This window comes from Mytilinidion resinicola (genome assembly GCF_010093595.1).
Source record: "Mytilinidion resinicola strain CBS 304.34 unplaced genomic scaffold BDZ99scaffold_3, whole genome shotgun sequence".
Classification (NCBI taxonomy): domain Eukaryota; kingdom Fungi; phylum Ascomycota; class Dothideomycetes; order Mytilinidiales; family Mytilinidiaceae; genus Mytilinidion; species Mytilinidion resinicola.
The window spans coordinates 1,763,366-1,781,094 of record NW_022985439.1 but is presented as its reverse complement, the minus strand read 5'-3'; the positions used below and the strand labels follow the sequence as shown (position 1 = coordinate 1,781,094).

The following is a 17,729-nucleotide window of genomic DNA, read 5'->3' as shown; positions in this document are numbered from 1 at the left end:
ACTGCTAAGTACCAGGACAACTCCCACTTTCCAAGCATGTCTAGCCCTCGGAGATCATGAGACGAACGGCACAAAAGTTCACGATTCACAAGAATATAGGTACTTGTCCCTAATATCGAGAAAGAAGTAGCAAAATGCCAAACAGGCAACGATAGGACCAGCCGCACTCGAACCGGCCCAGCGTTACCAAACCAGAAAAAGTATTCACACGAAGAATAGAAAATGGTCAAAAAAGAATGCCACCGAGGAAAGATAGGTCGGGAAGCATCCATCGCAACATCCCGCCCTCCAGCCAATCAATTTAACTTCGGACTATCCCATTCACACCTAAGACTATTTGTCTTGTCATTGAAGTTCTCGTAGTCCAGATCCTCGCTCCCCGGGTATCGTAGATTGATAGAGTCGCTTCCACAACCCGTCTTCGAGAAGAGACTGCAGCTCCACGGCGACACATTGTCCGCCATGTCCGGGCCAAACGAGCTGATGGCGTTCTTCCAGTCTGCCCAACCGATGTCCATACACCCACCCATGGGCGCGACGTCATACTCGCAGGGGGCGCCCCAAAAGGCGTTTTTGCACGCGTAGAAACCGCCGGGTTGGGTTCGCTTTTCGATGTTGTTGGGGGCAGCGGCGGTGGTAAGGCTGAGGCTGAGAGAGGAGATGAGAGAGAGGAAAGTTGAAGGTTTCATTGTTTTTGTTGGGTTGGGGTTGAGGTATAGAGATCTTTGCGGTTGGGAGATGTTCAGGTTTCCGAGGAATCGTGGTGTGTGCTTCGGGTTACGGTTGGTATGAAGGAGTGCGATGGGTTCATATTGACGAGGGAAGGGGAGCAATGCCTTTGTTGGAGATGGCGGGCTTTGTTCTTTCACGGGATTTACAAGCCAATTATGTGGCTGAAAGAAAAGGGAGTAAAGAGGACAAAGGAGAAGATGGAGTCTTCTAAATTTGGTCTTTGAGTTGACTTCGCTGGTGCTGTAAACGAGAGCAACGTCGAAGATCGAGTCTAAATCAATGTCCGTTACGGCTTCTCAACATCTGTTATCCCGCTCTCTCGTCGTTATCTACACCTATCATCCATCAGCCAAGATCAGGGGCACTCCTCGTAAATACTTTGAAAAGGGAGGTAATGCCACGTTGCGTCTAGAAACGTTGAATGAGACCGGGAAGTTCTGGGGAGGCGTTCTGCATTACTTCGAATGAAGGTTCACTATACCTTTGCGTTATTTTGTGCCTCTTTATCATCTCCCCCCGGCTTGTAAATACTCTTAAAGCCGTTTTGGATTCTCTTGCTTCCAAGGAACTGGTTATAGATTGAAGTGTTTCCAGAACCCATCAATCCGGTGTAGTTTAGTTGGCCATAACGCATTAGGCAAGCTCTTTGTGCCGGGCCAGATGGCCTGGCTCATACCTTGACCGGTGTAACCCGCGTTCGATCCGCGGCGCCGGACACAATGTTTTTATCGCTAAATTTTTGGCTTCATTTAGCCTAGATACTCGCACTATTCTGTATTTCATGTTGAGCCTCGCCTTCTCGTCGTTTGGGCTTTGAAAGTTCAGAGGTCTTTCATTGGCACTTCTCCGAAGCCTAAAGCGCTGAGAGTATATTAGAGCTGAACTTCAAGCCAGTAACCAAATCAGAATCGATCCGGTGTAGTTTAGTTGGTTATAACGCACCAACCCCCTAGGGCGGCGCCATGTGGCGCGGCTCGTGTCTTGGTTGGTGTAACCCGAGTTCTGTCCGCGGTGCCGGACATCCTACGAGTCATTCTTTTTGCATTTTTGCGCTTCATGTGCAATTTCGGATTCATATCGCAATCAGCGTTGTCAAGGGACCAGCTTGACATATCTTGAAGTAATCCGGTGTAGTGTAGTTCTTTGTAACGCGTCCAACGGCACATATGGGTCCTCGCCTCTCGACAATGCTACCGTTCGTAATCCGCGTTCGATCTGCACTGCCGGACTTTACCGGAAACCCAGTTCTTTTCAGCACTTGTACTTGAGGGGCTGTTATGAATCTATTGTATGGGAGAAGAGAGAACAAGGGGTCAGTATTAGGAGATGACAGATAAGGAAAAGCCGCGGACTGAGAAAGTCTAGCGTTGATAGAGTGAACACCGGCAAAAGAGAATGTTTCGTAGAAAATATGTTTATATAGGTAGATTTTTAGAAATTCTCTATTGGAGTAGAAGCATGACAGTCAAAGAAATGGACTTTGTCCAGATTGCGGCAATATCCGACTATTTGTATACAGGCTCCAAATATCTGCCTGTTCATGAGTAGCAAATCCGAAATCAGTAGAAAATTAGTTTAGATTGTTGGTAATTAGGCCTCGTAGGTACCCCAGTCCGGCTGCTGGTAAGATCATCTAGACTTAGAGAGCCGCCAGCAGCGCTCCAACAGCCACGACCTTCACCACAATTTCTTCCGGCGCCATTGTCCTCGCCGCAAGCCCCTTCGACGACGTTGTCCGGGTATACAAAGGGCATGTAAAACACCGCGTCTCCGTATAGCTGATCCCCGGCGGTAGCGTGGTTGTCCCCACTTTCCCATCCATCGCCGTCGTGACGTTGAACACTGCAGTTCCCTGATCACATACCGCTGTGCTCCATGTACCGTTGTAGGGCCCGCTCATGAATATCCCAGGTCCCGAGCAACACAGCCCATGCATCATGTTTCCGGGACAGCCAGTCCATTGGGGGTTTTCGGACACGCAAGGCGCGAGAGGGAGAGAGTATACGAGGGTTCCATTAGGACAGGTGCATGTGCCGCCGGAGCAGTTGATGCCGTCGCTGCAGCAGTAGCCTTGCTGGGTGGCGTACCAGCCGGGGCATGGTAGTGGAGGAGTGACGGTCGGACTCTCGTCGCCGAAAGTCATTGTTGGTTGCCAGACAGAAGAGTATGATGGAGCAGTGGTACAGTAGTCTTGTGCGCGTGCAATCGTAAAATGGAGGGTGAGCGCGAAGAGGGGGTATTGGAGTATCATTTCGTTAATTGGGTTAAGAACGCGGTAGAGGCCTCCAGGGTTTTTATGAGGAGTATAAATATGTATAAGGCATTGTAATATGTTCAACGAGCTTTAGAGAAAGCTATTAACGATAGATGCCGAACGAAAGAGCGTGGATGAGGATGAAAGTAGTGGGAGCCGCCCTAGAGGCAGAACGAGGTCAGAGTCGCGTATCGGTCTGTGCGTTCATACCTAACCGCATCTTCATCTTCTATTTTATTTCTGGTCTTCTACCATTGACTTGCAGTTCTCCGGGTGATCGTGTGGAAATTGACACATGGTAGCCTGCATACTCTACCGTTTACTTCATTTACACGCTAAGTTATAGTAGGCTGCAGACCTATGACGCAGCACCTGCCCAATTCGTTACCGTCTATCTTACCATATGTTGACTTAAATCTTGAGTCCCTCCTTTGAGAGCTTTCAGGTAGATTGTAGACATCAAAGACGACTGCTAATACTCCATGACCTTCACGATGGCGACCGAAGTACCCTCCACAGACGAAGCTACACAAATCGATCAACTAGGCCCTTTGAGGAACTGGTCCAGGCCAGAGATGGACGACCCGGCCTACCAAACGCTACTGTCATACGTGAGCGGATCTTTGGCTCTCGACGATGCTATCAATGCATTGGCCGCACCCATCGAGCGCGCATACAGCGACCCTCCCCAGGCCAAAGAGGCGGCCGAACGCTCAGACAACGAAGTATCGGCAGAAGGCTTGCTCTGGGGTCTCTGGTACAGCGTTCTTCACACAGCGAAACGCAATTCATGGCGAAATGCTACCGCGCACGATCGGCTGCTGGCTCTTGTAAAGGGTTTGAAAGCACGGGCAGATCCACCTCGTCCAGATCCCATGCCGGAGAAGCTAGAAGGGAACTGGATCTGGGAATCTGGAGTGCTGTGGAGCGAGCTACTCATGATTGGGCCGGCAACAAGAGAGAGCTGGAATGATGTTCCTAGAGAAGATTATGAGGTATCGGTAGCAGAGATCTATGCGTGGACGAATGTGAATTCGTTTGTTGCGAGGCTTACGGCTGAAGGGATAGCTGATTTTGTCATCTATTCTGGATGGATGATCAAGATGATGCTGGAAGTTCTACAGCAAAAGAAAGGGAGGGTGCCTAAAGGGACGAGGCTGGATGCTGTTGTCCCGCCCGCAGCAGTTTGGATATTGCAAGCGGGAAGCACTGTGCGGGATCATGGAGCTAGTGAAAATAAAAAGCACAGCATCAAGTCAAGCTTCTATGAGGAAAGGTGGGTAAACGGAAAAAAGGCATTTGAAGAAGTACTGGAAAGGGATGACGTCTCAGAAGAAACGAAAGAGATTGCTCGCAAAGCCTTTGCAAAAGTGGAAGAGCTAGACCAAATTTAAGGTCCTCCTTTGCACATTACCGCAAGTTTTGCATCATCACTTTCGACTGTGGGAGTCTGGGAATCTATGTCATCGAACAACGTTGAAAATAGGGGATTTGGCTCGGAGATATTTTATATATTCTAACGAAACAAGACAACTAAAAATCTTCTACACAATCTCTTCTCAAGTATCCGAGTAAATTGATCTGTGTGCCCCTCTCTGTCACTGTCTGAGGTGGCTTGGTGTGTGATTACGACCTATCAAATCCAGAGACTTACATCTCGTCCATATTTCTGGACTGAGCTGAAGGACTTCAGACGGCGGCAGAACGGTGTACATAGATTAATACGCTCTCGTTCTGTACCGCATAAGGAATTGTATTTCCGCTACTTCACCCTCTATATCTACTGTAATCATTCTGCGTTAGTCAGATCGATAAGAATGGGCTATTGTTTTCTTCATTATATCGTAAATCATTAAATTAATGCTATGACATAGATGGAGCAGGGGACAAGTTATTTGGGCCACTGAAGTTCCCAATGAATACCACCAATATTGCGCAATAAGCAGCAGACGCGGCGAATAGCTCGTGTCGAGCCGCTTTCGTGAGCATTGACATCGCCGCAGAAAACAGGAGAGTAAATACAATGAGAACTCCTACTGCGTCTACAACTGATCTCGGGCTTGATGGGGTCGTAAGACGGTACATGGCCATGATGGGTAGAACGAGGAGTACGAAGATGACGAAGGTAATGAGTATTCCAACGAATTTGTCGACTCTTGAGGATGAGTAGAAGTTGATGTATTTGTTCTTGGTCTTTTCCTGGAGCTCGGGGGTCCGGAGCCAAGCTTGAAGGGGAGGCTCTTTAGTGCGAAGCAGCCGCTGCGAGTGTGAGCTTCGGTAAGGCCCTCAGAGCTCACGGATGACGTACCTTGAGAAAGCGATCGGTTTGCTGAAGCATTGACTCAACACCACCATCAAAGCTGGCCCATTCTCTTCCGTCACGGAGGCTGATGATGTCTTCCTTGCTACGTATAGAGTCCATCTCTGAGTCCATTAGGGGCTTCGTGTTGTGGTGATAGCGTCGCACGCTACGGTAGTTCCGGTCAGAGGGACGCTGAAAAGATTCCAGAGTTCTTGCTTTGATCAACACCTCATCTAGCACATGTTTAGTAATGAGTCATGTATCACGATGACTACGCTTACCATATTCCATTAGTTTTGTGCGAATTTCACCCAAGATCGTTCGCCTATTTCTCCTGTCTGGGTCGTCTCTGCTCGCCTTTGCGACATCTATCTCTCGTGATTGTAGGCGGTCGGGGTCGCTATCAAAGTCATCCCAGTCAAGGTCATCAAGCTCCTTTTCGAGACACGTGATCTCGTCTTGTAGGTCGAGGAGGACTACATTTGATTATTAAAACCTCCTTTGAAAGAAATAATACGGTCGACGTACCCCTGCTGTGTAGGTAGGAGAAGCTTCGATAAAGAGCGAAGTTGGCCTCGCTGGACTGAAAGGCTGCCAAGCGCGGGAATCCATTGGGCGTGTTCTCTACTGTTGGGCTTCAGTGTATGCCAGGCAGTCAGCCCTGCGCGTGGCTTACATATTCGTGTATTCGTTTCTGTAACGTCCTCAGGTTCTGGCTCTCCTTTGAAAGGGCCGGTCAGTTTTCTCATGAATGTCTTCTTCTCCCTTTCTGTGATAGTGTTAGCTTCTATATAGCGAGCGGCCTCTCAATATGATAGGGAAGCCAGAACAGGAAGTTCTAACCAGGCAGTGGAGTTTCGTTGATAGAACTAGTATTGGCAACAGAAGGGGTTCTCGAGGTTCTTGAGGAGCGATCGCCCTCTTGGATATCAATTATAGCATCTCCTCGCATCGTATCTCCGGTCATGATAGTATCAGTGGGTGAAGTTGGGGATTGAGAGTCAAATGGGCGTTTCTCCGGGACGAAGGTATCGCCAGTCATTGATCGGGAGGGGGCCATATTGCGGCTAGCACGGTCGCAATGACAACTAAAACAACGGGAAATACAAGCAAAACTTTTGGTAGCAACTTCTGGCGCAGAAGAGGCCAATTCAGTATCTTAAGCAGCGGGTGGGGGATGTCACATCCATCATCGGGGCTCAGCTCTGCATGGATCTGACCGCCTCTCGGATCCAATTACACCGGTCTCACGCCTCGTTGTGGCTGCCTATAAAACGAAATCCGCCGCGCAAAAGGTGGCACAGGTGGCGCAGCAATTTTGGTCCCCGAGGCTCGCTCACCTCTGCCTGCTCTCTGCCTTTAGATCCCTCTCACGCACCCAAGCTCCGCTGTTGTACAGAGCGCCTGATGAGTCCTTCAGTTGGTACTCCCAATAAGACCGGGACCAGTTGACCTGGCTCTTGTACACGGTGAAGTTCTTCTTCATCCTTACGCCTTGGGCAATAACCTACAACGTCTATTAGTGGCGTGACCAGGGCATGAAGACTGGCTGTGGATAATACCATCATGTGCACGGGATCATGTTTCGAGAATTTCCTGGATTGCTGGTAAGAGTCAGTGTTTGCCTCTGACTGTCTCGCAAAATGCATCTTACGTCTGGAGCGTTGGGGTCAAGCGCAACATCCGACTTCTCATCAGGAATGGTCTCTCCTGGGGACGTGAGGTCTTCCGTAATGCTTTGCGAGTCATCGACTTGATTTGGCTGGGCCGCTGACGCCTCATCCTTTGCCGCTTGGGGGTAGGCGGGGCCCGCCTCTTGCTCGTGTGCTTGCATATTCTATTGCAGATAGGTGGGCGATGTTCTCAAGAAAGGCGTTGCGTGAGTGATAGCCTTGCAGAAATTTGCGAGGCTAGGAGAGTTCGAGCTGCCGTCTCTTTAAAAGCAGGGCAACTTGTTGACGGCCTCCTAGCACAGCTGCCTTGACTCTTGAACGGGATGCTCGCAAATGGAGATGGATTTGCACAGCCGCGTCTGACAGCCTGGTGACCGGCTGTGGCACAAGGCTTGGGGCCGTTCCCGCCCGCCAGGCCGTACGCGTGGCAGGCTCCGTGGAACATATAGTGACTTGAAGCTTCTTATCCTTGAGGTACACATTGTTTCGGTGCTTGTGTACGCTGGTTTAGCGCCGCTTGAGGTCCTCCGACATGTTATTGTTATGCGTAAAATGCCAGCTCTGGCAAGCCTGATAGCTCTCTGAGCCACCTCAGACGGTGTTGAATTGCCCTTTCCTGTTCAGCGGAGAGCAGGATCCATCTCGCATTGGTCGTCTGGTGGGCTAGCGGCTACATGAGGTGTTCTGTTCTAGGAATTTAGTCTCGCAAGTGGCTGAGGCGATGAGCGTCCTCGAAGTTTGAATAGTTCAAAGACAGCATTATCGAACTGTCTGCGGCTGATACACTTGTAAAACAACTCGAGGTTCCCTCACAGGTGGTCACAGCCCCCTGGCGTCTGCTGGGTTCGAAATTGGGGGCTGACGGGTGTTTGGGGGCCAATACTTCAGGTGCGGCTTTGGCCTCGCCTTTAAGGCTGCGCGATGCCTCTGACCAATGCCCCTCTCATTGCCTGTTCTGCCTCGCCATGGAGCCCGAATCATCCCCAACCGAACCATTTCCCCTTGGAAACCGGGTGATTCACGCCAACATACAATCCGTCGAGCCTGAAGGACCCAGCACCAACGACGACGGTTCCCCCGCAAACTCCCAGAACTTCCTGTCTAATGAGCAGAAGAAGGCGCGGAATGCATCCTCCGAGATGCAACTCTGGTGGGATGAAGCCATAGCAAAGAACATGAATCTTCCGGCCTATTATCGGAATGTTTCTGTCCTGATAATCAAGTGGAGCGACGAGCTGGACGAGTTAAAGACAGGTGCAGAGGTACCCATTCGCGGCCTAGCTATGCATGCATCATTGGCTGACATACGGTCAAGGTTATCGAGCTCGACACCCTTTTTCGCGACTCCTTCCATTACAAAACGCGCATCGTAGAACTGAACGTGCGGAAGAAGCCTCAACATCAGCTCAACCGTCATATCAGCGCCTTCGTCGAGGAGAGCGATGGCCCGGATAATCTCATGATTGTATATTATACGGGCCACGGCGTATACAGAGAACACGGGAAATACCTGGAGCTGACGGCTACTACGAATCTAAGCGTGAAAAGAGGACTTAATATCGCCGCGCAGGCCAATTGGGATAAGGCTGAAGAAGCTCTTCGCGACGAAAATGTTGATGGAGATGTTCTCACCATCCTCGATACCTGCTTCTCTAGCAATCTAACCAAGTCAGCGAAAGAGGACACAAGGACATATGAGCTGCTCAGCGCCTGCGGATTGGATGGGACAACGGCGAGTCCCGGCGAGAACTCTTTCACACGAGCTCTGATAGACTCTATGAAAGAGCTTCTGGTGGAGTTCCCAGATCGATCCTTCACGACCTTTCACCTAACCCAACGAATCAATCTACACCCGAACCGCCGAGACACTCTCTCTGTCTTATGGAATAGGCTGAGGCATCATGAGCGCCACATCCGTCTCTGCCCGCTCAAACCAGAAAGCGACCAGACACGCAAACGTCGGCCACCTCCTGGCGGTTACCTCACGTTGAGGTTTGCTATACGCGACGAGAAGCTCAATTGCGAGCAAATTCAGCTGCTAACACGACACCTCTCAGAAGCTTTCAACAACAAAGCTATGATTGGGGTGCGTAGTATCGATTGGATGGGCATAAAACCAGCCCGAGTGCGGCACTTCAGGCGCGCTGCGCTGGCCCTCCAAGCTTGCCAACAATGGAAGAATATCGTTAGACGGAAACGGCTTCACAGGATGCAACAGCACCCAACACCTGAATCTGACAGCAGCTTCCTGGGGCCAAATCGGAAACGAACGCGAGATGACATGTCCGTTGAGCCGGTTGACGAACGGGAGTCGAAAAGAGACAAGCTTTCTCACTACCCAAGGGGGAAATGCCCTATGATCAGTCCTTTGACTCCACCGTCATAATCCTGTTACCGAGTACTTTTTTTGTTCCATTTCATTTCTCTCTTAAGTCCTCTCCGTTCTCTTCTAGATACCCGTAGTCGCCGCTACACCTTTAATTCGTTGGCAATATTGAGTTACTTTTCTTCCACAACGAGCATATTCAAAGCGCTTGCGTGCAGTGCGATATCATAGATATCCGCACACTGTTCTGTCACCGCTTGTGGTGCGTCGAGGTATTTTCAGAAACCGAGGGCGACAGATCACATTTCCAATCTATGTACACTCCTTTGCCGCTGCCTGGGGCAGCCTGACGAGTTTACCAGTTCAAAAGGCGGGACTTCCGTCTGAACCAATATTCTGAAAATACCACGAGGCACGACAAGCGGTGGCCGAACAGTGTGCGGATATCTATGACGAGACGCAGTAGCTATACAATAGGGAAGGTGCCATCTCTCAATTTCTCATCTGTTGACTTTTGAAAATGTTTAATCTCGAGATGCAAAGTATCATTGTCCTTTGTATGGTGGAGCCTTTGAACATTGGATCGGATTCAGCGCAAGAACACATCAGCGACATCACAAATATTACCCTTTTCAATAGCCTACGGTCTTCATTTCTATGCAAACGACTAATCATGAACACAAACACGAACACAAACTCTAGCTTAAGCCACTCCACCACCGTCCGAGGTTCTTAAATACACTATCGCACGTCTGAGCAAGACGTGCGCGTATCATCATGTCCAACTACTGACCTCGCCGAGGCACCTCAAATAGCGCTACGCCAGTGTACTAGATCCCTTCTGATGTCATGAATACTGTGTTTGGTATCTTAGCTTCGACTTAGTTCGAGAATGAGATCAGATTATGGATGTACCCTCTGGACAATTGCTGTACAGTATATCCCATTATACCACCGTCTGAAGTCCCTCGATCGGTGATCATAGAACGGGACGAAACAGAAGCTCATGCTTTTGACTGACTGCTAAGCTCGTTGAGGCCCCTCTAATAGCATCAAGCAAGTGTACAGTAGCCTTAACCGCACTCATGAGCCCCTTCAAACCTATATGCCCGGATGCCAAGCGGCTGAAACCTCCCTCTAACTTCTCAACTAGTCTGAGATCGCATATCAATGAAACACATCAAGCAATGGATGCAGACCTCCGTACCCACACCCGTACTAATGTATACCCCGTTTTACCACCGTCCGAAGTCCCTTGATATGCTCTCGATGTTTTGAAAGAGATGTGAGGATATCATCCATGCGGGGCATGGAAAAAGCGGCACATTAATTCTAGAATAAGTTGTCTCGTGTGTACACCTGTCTGCTACTGCTTGGATTGCTTCAATACTTTTTCAGGGATCTAAAAAGAAAATAGATGCTCTTCGCCTTTGGGCTATGTACAAATTTGTTAAGCACTCCATGCAGTGGCAGGTGTACACACGGGCAGAGTACTTGATGACATTAGCGAGACCACACTTGAACGCTCGTCATACCTGAGAATCTGGATATCCCACCTTCCCGTCCTAGAAGCTCAATATGGGTGGCGCGTCTTATCAGGAATCCTCCGCACTCACGTGCTGTGTTATAGCTGTGTACACCACTAGGCAAGTGATTGGGGTAATAAAGCGTCTGAAGGACTATATCGCACAGGTTGAGCGGGTGTCATCTATTGATGTATGACGCTACTGCGGGTACTAGATACCAGGAACGTAGTGATGGGTATTCTTAATTAGAATCTAAGGTAATCAACATGCATGGTCCCTCCCCATATGCCTTTAGTCAGGTACTCCAAACACCGTAACGAAATGCGACCAGACGACGCCCTGTCCAGATGCCCCATGCATCATTATGACAGCAGCGACGACCCATGCGAGTAAGTAGACCGAACTCAATAGACGGTCAAACACCCCACAGCTCCGTTCTTCAGCACCTCGAAGATCATACCCGGGAAACCGAAAAGCTCCACGTTCCCCACACTACCGTCTGCGGCATCTGTGTTCACGGAAGACGCATTCGCGAACTTCTTCTTCATCCCAGATGCATCTTCCCAGCCACCGAGAAGTTCACAACTACTCCCCGGACTATCACCCCAGCCTCGGTTTAACGCCATCCCACGTTGCTGTAGTCGCTCTTCCTCTTCACTTTCGTAGTACGATTTGAAGACCTCTCTCAGCCGCCCTGAAATATCTGCAAAACGCATCTCTGAGTTAAGAGGGTCTTTGTACTGTCCCGATGGGACATGCTCTAACGTCCATCGGCTCCGGCGGTGGCGGTTGAATTGGTAGGAGCCTGGGATGTTACCGTGGAAGATAATCTTGGTGGCCGTTAGGTGATTCAAGGGCTGAACGCTAAGTGCGCCCTCTTCGTTCTCGTCAAGTTCCCGACGTTCTGATGTAGGCGATGCCGGCGAGATCTGCGTAGGTTGCGAGATCAGAATGTCGAATCCGTGATGGTAGTAGTTGTAGAAGTGTTCTGCGGCGGCCACCTCTCGCTCGTTAGCCTCAGCAACCATATCGTCGTCGTCCTCCCATTCATCCTCATTATCAGTGCCGACTATTGAGCCGTGATCGGAGTCCAAGCCATCATCGTGTCCATCACGTGAAATACCCCCGGATGAGTTCTCTGATGCGTCACTCGCCCGCCTTTCTTTGTGAATGGACAACCTGTGGTCGTTCTTCCGGTAGATTGAGTCAGGTGCGCCAAGTTCCATGATAAGGTCCTGAGGCGTTGTTTCGCTTAAGATGAGCCAGAAAGATGAGCTAGAACGTCGAACCAGTTCTATCCTGCCTTCGCCATGTATTCTCGCAATTTCAACTTCGTCCGGACCACCATCCTTGCCCTTCCCTGCAAGAGTAAGAGATCTTGGGTTGGGTGGAATCGCTGTGAACAGGGTTCCGCGTGCCTTTTGCCAGGATTCTCCGCTGAAAACCGCCATAGAAGTCGCAGGCCCAGTCGCCGAGGACGAGAGTAATGAGATAAAGTCTTTCTTGGGCGAAAAGGCAGAGTGCTGCACTGGAAAGTTGAAGGCAATTCCCGGATATGAAAGGTTGTATATCCCTCGCGCCTCTCCCTCGTCCTTCGGCGGGAGGTATTCACCGCCGTAGGTAGGTCCCAACAGCTTGTCATAGATATGCCTAAACCTTGGGCCCGCGGGTCCTGACATAACCCCACCAGCTCCGTCCGGCGCTTTGAACACCTCTACGTCCTTATATACTAGCTTGGCCTTCACAAAATCTCGGATTTCGATAAGTCTGAGTCGTTGATCGGGTCCATCAAACTGGAGGCGCAGCCCATTCTCAGGGAGAACGAGGTGGATCGGCGTGATGATGGGTTGGTCGAGGTCGTGGTATAGTTCGAATTTCGGGAAAGCTTTCACTTCGGTTTTGATGGTGGTGAGAGTTTCATGAAGCGAGCATCCCAGGGCTGTTCTTAGCAGTTATTAGCAAATGGAAGCTTGAACGAGGGTGTGGTGCGGTATCGGAGCTGTGAACGTACTCATAAAGCCCACTGAGCGGCCAGGAACCACTTGCATCGTGGTATTATCTACGTTGTCCATATCTCACCCGAATGCGGAGTGGTCCTTGGGGGTGTTGGGTGTATAGTGAGGGCCGGAGTTGGTACTGTATCCTCGTGCAGCGTTCACGAGGCAGGTGAGACAACAAACGTGGAGTCATAGGGGCCACAGCTTAGAACATGATGTGGTGCAAAGCGAAAAGGGTCAAAGGGCTATAGTCGACCACCTAGATTCTTCTATAGAGCTTTGTAGTCGGTGCCTTGGGATCTTCGGTAGCTTTAAGGCGGGGAGATTGGTAGTTGAGCAGGAATGTGCGAACGTTTGGCTGGAGGTTTGAGCTGTTACCACGAGGCGACTAGGTCAAAGAGCGTGCTTGCCACTGTCTATGTGAATCAGTGAGTTATTGGATACTTGAAGGCTCCAGAGTGAATGAGGCACGAGGGTGAAAGATGTCCAGAAGACAGACGGTGGAGCGGGCACGTGATGGCGATAAGATAAGGAAGGAGCCCTGTCTGCTTGGCGCGGTTCCCTGTTGACCAAAACAAACCGGGGCTGGCATGTTTACAGCGTCAACTCTCCACGAGCATTGCTAACCACACAGCACCACCCCCATATTCAACCTTGAATATGTCCGGTCTTCCTCGGGGCGTCCATCCACCCAAGAAGGTTCCCACAATGCGCCCCAGCACTCGCCCTCCACTGAACATGCGCGGTCGCTCTGGCACACCTGCACTGAACGGTCGAGCCTCACCTACCGATTCCGTCGCATCTTTTGCAACCAACGCTTCACGAGCCCGATCGCCAGCAACATCGCAGGTTGGAGGAAAAAGGAAAGAAAGAGATTTTGAGAATGACGGCGGCGAAGAGACGAATATCAATGTTGTTGTCCGGTGTCGAGGCCGTAATGATCGCGAGGTCCGCGAGAATAGTGGCGTCGTGGTATCGACAGATGGAATCAAGGGAAAGACCGTCGGCCTTTCCATGGGCCCCAGTGCACTGAGTAACAAGACGTACTCCTTCGACAAGGTGTTTTCGCCCGCTGCAGATCAGGGCATTATCTTCGATGAAGTAGTTGCGCCTATACTTGATGAGGTATGCACATAAGATTGCACTCTGAGAGCAAGCTAACAGTCTTCCCAGGTACTAAGTGGCTTTAATTGTACTATCTTTGCGTATGGCCAAACTGGAACTGGCAAAACATATACCATGTCCGGCGACATTTCCGACATGCTTCCTCAGCCAGATGCGGCTGGCATCATCCCGCGAGCTCTGTATTCTTTATTCAACAAACTCGAAAGTGAAGACTCAGAGCATTCAGTGAAGTGTTCCTTCATCGAATTGTATAATGAAGAACTTCGGGATCTCCTCTCGCCAGACGACGGTGTCAAGCTAAAAATTTACGAAGACAACAGCAAGAAGGGTCACAGCTCCACGATGGTCCAGGGCGTGGAAGAATCGCACATCAAGTCCGCCGCCAAAGGAATTCAACTTCTACGCGAAGGAAGTCACAAGCGCCAAGTTGCAGCGACGAAATGCAATGACCTAAGTTCCCGAAGTCACACCGTTTTCACAGTCACAATCTACATCAAGCGAACAAGCGACACTGGAGAAGATTTCATTAGCGCCGGAAAACTCAACCTGGTCGATTTGGCTGGCAGTGAGAACATCCAACGCAGTGGAGCCGAGAACAAGCGCGCCGCAGAAGCAGGTCTCATAAACAAGAGCTTGTTAACCCTAGGCCGTGTTATCAATGCCCTGGTCGAACGAGGATCCCATATTCCGTATCGAGAATCCAAGTTGACGCGTCTTTTACAAGACTCCTTAGGCGGACGAACTAAGACGTGTATCATCGCCACATTATCACCAGCGAAGAGTAATCTTGAGGAGACGATTTCCACTCTGGATTATGCATTCCGAGCGAAGAACATCCGAAACAAGCCACAAATCAATCAGATGGTCTCGAAGAAAACCCTTCTTAGAGAGTTCACAGGCGAGATCGAGAAGTTGAAGAGCGAGCTCATAGCAACCCGTCAACGTAATGGTGTCTATCTTACTCAAGAGTCGTATGAAGAAATCATGACTGAAAGCGAGTCGAGAAGAATTCTTAGCGAGGAGCAGCGCGACAAGATTGAGACTATGGAAGTGAACCTTCGAAACAAGGTTCAGGAGCTGTTCTCTCTTACAAGCAGCTTCAACAGCATGAAGAAGGATAACGACGCGACGAAATTAGTTCTGGAGGGCACGAAGAGTCTGCTGGAGAAGACCGAAGTAGTTCTGGCACATACCCGACAGAATCTGGCTGACGAAACTACGATGAGGAGAGCCCATGAGAAGACAGAGGAGGAACTGGTTACCATTGGCCACGACTTGATATCTGCCCTAGGGAAGACGACGACTGATATTGGTGGGCTGCACTCCAAGCTGCGCCGTAGATCCGATCTCCAATCCGAAAACCGGAAGCACTGGACTTCGACGCAGTCCGAAGTTTCGGAAACGACACTTGTCGTGGAGAACCGCATTGCTGAGTTCCAAGCTCAGCAAGACCAGTTGATGCAAACTTTAGCATTTCGGATGCAAGGATTTGTTCAGGATGAGCTGTTGAAACTCGGAACTTCACAAGCGTTTCTACAGGAGAAGGTGAAGTCCTTCGAGTCTTCCAAAACGGAGGTGAATGAACAAACTGCCAAGGCCAGAGATGATATGAACGAAGTGCTGGAAGAGATCAAGACGCTACGAGAAGATGTCAAAGAGAAGGTTGGAGCTGGTCTCGATGACCTATCAGCTGCTGCTCAAAAGATTTCTGCGGGAATTGTGACGGAGCTGGACGCATTCCATACCCAGGTAATTATGACTCGTGCGATACGAAACAGAGTCTAAACATATTACTAATGCTCTCATAGCTACACTCGTCATATATTGGACTCGGCCGCGATTTTAAGGATACCTTCACGGACCTGATCAAGCACCTCCATGAACAACAAGCGGAGGCAGATCAACTCCGACAACAAATTGTGCAGGCAGATACGGCTCTTTTGGCGGCCAACACATCTGCGCAAGGTCGACTGTCGCAAATAATAGAAGAAGAGAAGCTCAAGGCTGCAGAGGAGCGGCAAAACCTTCTGACGCAGATGACATCCCTAATAAACTCGACAGCGGAGGCACAAGAAAGTCGATTCGCTGGCAAGATGCTTAATGTCAACGAAAGCATCGATTCTTCGCATGCCGCTTATCACATCACACACAATGCTTATAACCAGGGCATGGACAATTGGGTAGGGAAGTCGAAAGATATCATTGGTGGCGTAACGAAATCAAGAGACAACGTGAAGGCGAAGATCAAGGCCGACTTTTCCGTAAGTAGAAGATATTCTGCGATTCACAGTTCTAAGCTAATTAGTTCAGGCCGCAAACGACCACACGACCTCACTTCGTAACACCACGACGTCCGTTCATGATAGTACAGTGGAGATTGTTTCTGCTCAGAAAGCACACATGGATACTCAACTCCATTCCCTGGACGAGATCGTGTCACGAGTCCGCGCCCAGAACAATTCTCATCACGCCGCTCACACCTCCTCGTTGGGCTCGTTGGCCGCCAATGTGCAGTCATCTTACTCCAGCATCGACGAGCACTTTTCGACTTCATTCGACCGCGTTAAAGAGCTCGACACCGACATGGCATCTCACACATCCGCCCTCCAATCTATGCTCCCACAACTTGCCTCCGACGCAGAAATACGCGCACCACTGCGAGACCTCCGTGCAGGAATCGAAGACCAGACCTTGTTTGAGTACGTTCCTACCGGAGAGACTCCCCAACGCATGCAGTACGCGTTTCCTTCTACACTACCTAGGACTGAACCACATGACTCGTTGTTGTCGCGTCTCCGTGGCCGCCCGGAGTCAGGGTCAGACTCAAACCGTAGCCCGACTAAGGGAATGGTTTTTAACGACCCTGTCTCTTCGCCTACAGAACTCATTGGATCAAATCTTTTTGCCGCGTCTACAAACATTCGACCTTCCAGTGCTACGAGTGCGGGCACAGCACCGAGTCTTCGGGAACTGGACGTGAATATTGTTACGGGCGACCTTTCAACCTCCGCTTCGGCATCAACCCTTGCGACTCCCTCCGAGCTTGACAAAGTTTCCATGCCCCCGCTCAAGCGGCAGAATACGAATGCAGGAGTAATTGATGGCGGCATTAGCAAGCTGCCTATGAAGTCAATGAACAAGAAGGGCACGCGGAAGACGGTGGCGGGTGCAGGTATGGGCCCGGGTGTCGGTGATAGGGAGAACCTGCCCGTGGTCAACTTCAGTGCAAGCGTAGGGCCTGGAAGGAGGAGGCTCAGAAGTCACGAGAACTGATAGATTGGCGTAGGTTTGGAGCGGTGGAGGGCGTTGGTGGTTGTGGCGGTAATTAATAATTGCATGTTTGGCGGTTCTATAAGGTTGCTGATCGACCAAGGGCTTGATACCCGGTTGGCTTGCGTTGTATGGGATCCTTTTTGTAGAAGACTGGAGTCTATCCGCCTTCCTGGTTGGCGTTTCTCATGGCGTGGTGTAGATACTTCTGGAGATTAATTCATTGGAGTGGACTTCTATCTGGCTGCGTATTGCACCCTGAAATGTGGCTATGCTGTGATTGTCCTAGCGTGACTTGTGCACCCGGCATCTCAAAGTCAACGTCCGACGTTGGTTTGCATCACCATCAGCTATTTGAAGCCCCATCTTCAATGTTGAGAGGCCTTTTGATTTAGCGACAACATTTTACGTTAATTTTTCATTGCTCACAGACCGTAATGGCGATGAAAGCGGCTTCTTTCCTTGGTCTCCCAGTCGAGCTGCGGCTCGCTATCTACACCCTCGTATTCAATCGATTTGACGCA

At 50.1% G+C, this 17,729-nt stretch overlaps 8 protein-coding genes and 1 pseudogene across 9 annotated transcripts; 4 read left to right on the top strand and 5 right to left on the bottom strand.

Moving 5' to 3' along the window:
* Window positions 1-171: 171 nt before the first annotated feature.
* On the bottom strand, window positions 172-1,021 carry BDZ99DRAFT_459071 (uncharacterized protein). The gene has a single exon (XM_033719072.1). It carries the CDS (start codon window positions 687-689, stop codon window positions 297-299), a length of 393 nt encoding a protein of 130 aa, XP_033582096.1. The 5' UTR covers window positions 690-1,021; the 3' UTR covers window positions 172-296.
* A 315-nt stretch (window positions 1,022-1,336) lies between these two features.
* On the top strand, window positions 1,337-1,448 carry BDZ99DRAFT_t21 (annotated as a pseudogene). The gene has a single exon. The product of its transcript is annotated as a tRNA-OTHER (tRNA).
* A 923-nt stretch (window positions 1,449-2,371) lies between these two features.
* BDZ99DRAFT_515884 (uncharacterized protein) lies at window positions 2,372-2,875 on the bottom strand (the record flags this gene model as incomplete). Its single annotated transcript, XM_033725015.1, has 1 exon — window positions 2,372-2,875. The coding sequence occupies one exon, from the start codon at window positions 2,873-2,875 to the stop codon at window positions 2,372-2,374; it is 504 nt and encodes a 167-aa protein (XP_033582095.1).
* A 376-nt stretch (window positions 2,876-3,251) lies between these two features.
* Window positions 3,252-4,551, top strand: BDZ99DRAFT_567027 (uncharacterized protein). Its single transcript, XM_033727647.1, has 2 exons — window positions 3,252-3,284; window positions 3,336-4,551. The coding sequence occupies exon 2, from the start codon at window positions 3,469-3,471 to the stop codon at window positions 4,378-4,380; it is 912 nt and encodes a 303-aa protein (XP_033582094.1). The 5' UTR covers window positions 3,252-3,284; window positions 3,336-3,468; the 3' UTR covers window positions 4,381-4,551.
* A 298-nt stretch (window positions 4,552-4,849) lies between these two features.
* Window positions 4,850-6,330, bottom strand: BDZ99DRAFT_378427 (uncharacterized protein; the record flags this gene model as incomplete). The annotated part of the gene is made up of 6 exons (XM_033715113.1): window positions 4,850-5,245; window positions 5,295-5,521; window positions 5,570-5,764; window positions 5,817-5,915; window positions 5,965-6,057; window positions 6,132-6,330. 6 exons carry the CDS (start codon window positions 6,328-6,330, stop codon window positions 4,850-4,852), a joined length of 1,209 nt encoding a protein of 402 aa, XP_033582093.1.
* A 294-nt stretch (window positions 6,331-6,624) lies between these two features.
* On the bottom strand, window positions 6,625-7,122 carry BDZ99DRAFT_515881 (uncharacterized protein; the record flags this gene model as incomplete). The annotated part of the gene is made up of 3 exons (XM_033725014.1): window positions 6,625-6,795; window positions 6,851-6,892; window positions 6,943-7,122. 3 exons carry the CDS (start codon window positions 7,120-7,122, stop codon window positions 6,625-6,627), a joined length of 393 nt encoding a protein of 130 aa, XP_033582092.1.
* An 804-nt stretch (window positions 7,123-7,926) lies between these two features.
* Window positions 7,927-9,347, top strand: BDZ99DRAFT_472464 (uncharacterized protein; the record flags this gene model as incomplete). Its single annotated transcript, XM_033721782.1, has 2 exons — window positions 7,927-8,223; window positions 8,277-9,347. 2 exons carry the CDS (start codon window positions 7,927-7,929, stop codon window positions 9,345-9,347), a joined length of 1,368 nt encoding a protein of 455 aa, XP_033582091.1.
* A 1,637-nt stretch (window positions 9,348-10,984) lies between these two features.
* On the bottom strand, window positions 10,985-13,257 carry BDZ99DRAFT_567023 (uncharacterized protein). The gene is made up of 2 exons (XM_033727646.1): window positions 12,825-13,257; window positions 10,985-12,752 (listed from the first exon to the last, which is right to left on the bottom strand). Exons 1-2 carry the CDS (start codon window positions 12,883-12,885, stop codon window positions 11,218-11,220), a joined length of 1,596 nt encoding a protein of 531 aa, XP_033582090.1. The 5' UTR covers window positions 12,886-13,257; the 3' UTR covers window positions 10,985-11,217.
* A 195-nt stretch (window positions 13,258-13,452) lies between these two features.
* On the top strand, window positions 13,453-17,450 carry BDZ99DRAFT_494969 (kinesin-domain-containing protein). The gene is made up of 4 exons (XM_033723341.1): window positions 13,453-13,935; window positions 13,984-15,684; window positions 15,744-16,196; window positions 16,246-17,450. The coding sequence occupies exons 1-4, from the start codon at window positions 13,471-13,473 to the stop codon at window positions 17,206-17,208; spliced, it is 3,582 nt and encodes a 1,193-aa protein (XP_033582089.1). The 5' UTR covers window positions 13,453-13,470; the 3' UTR covers window positions 17,209-17,450.
* The last annotated feature ends 279 nt before the right edge of the window (window positions 17,451-17,729 follow it).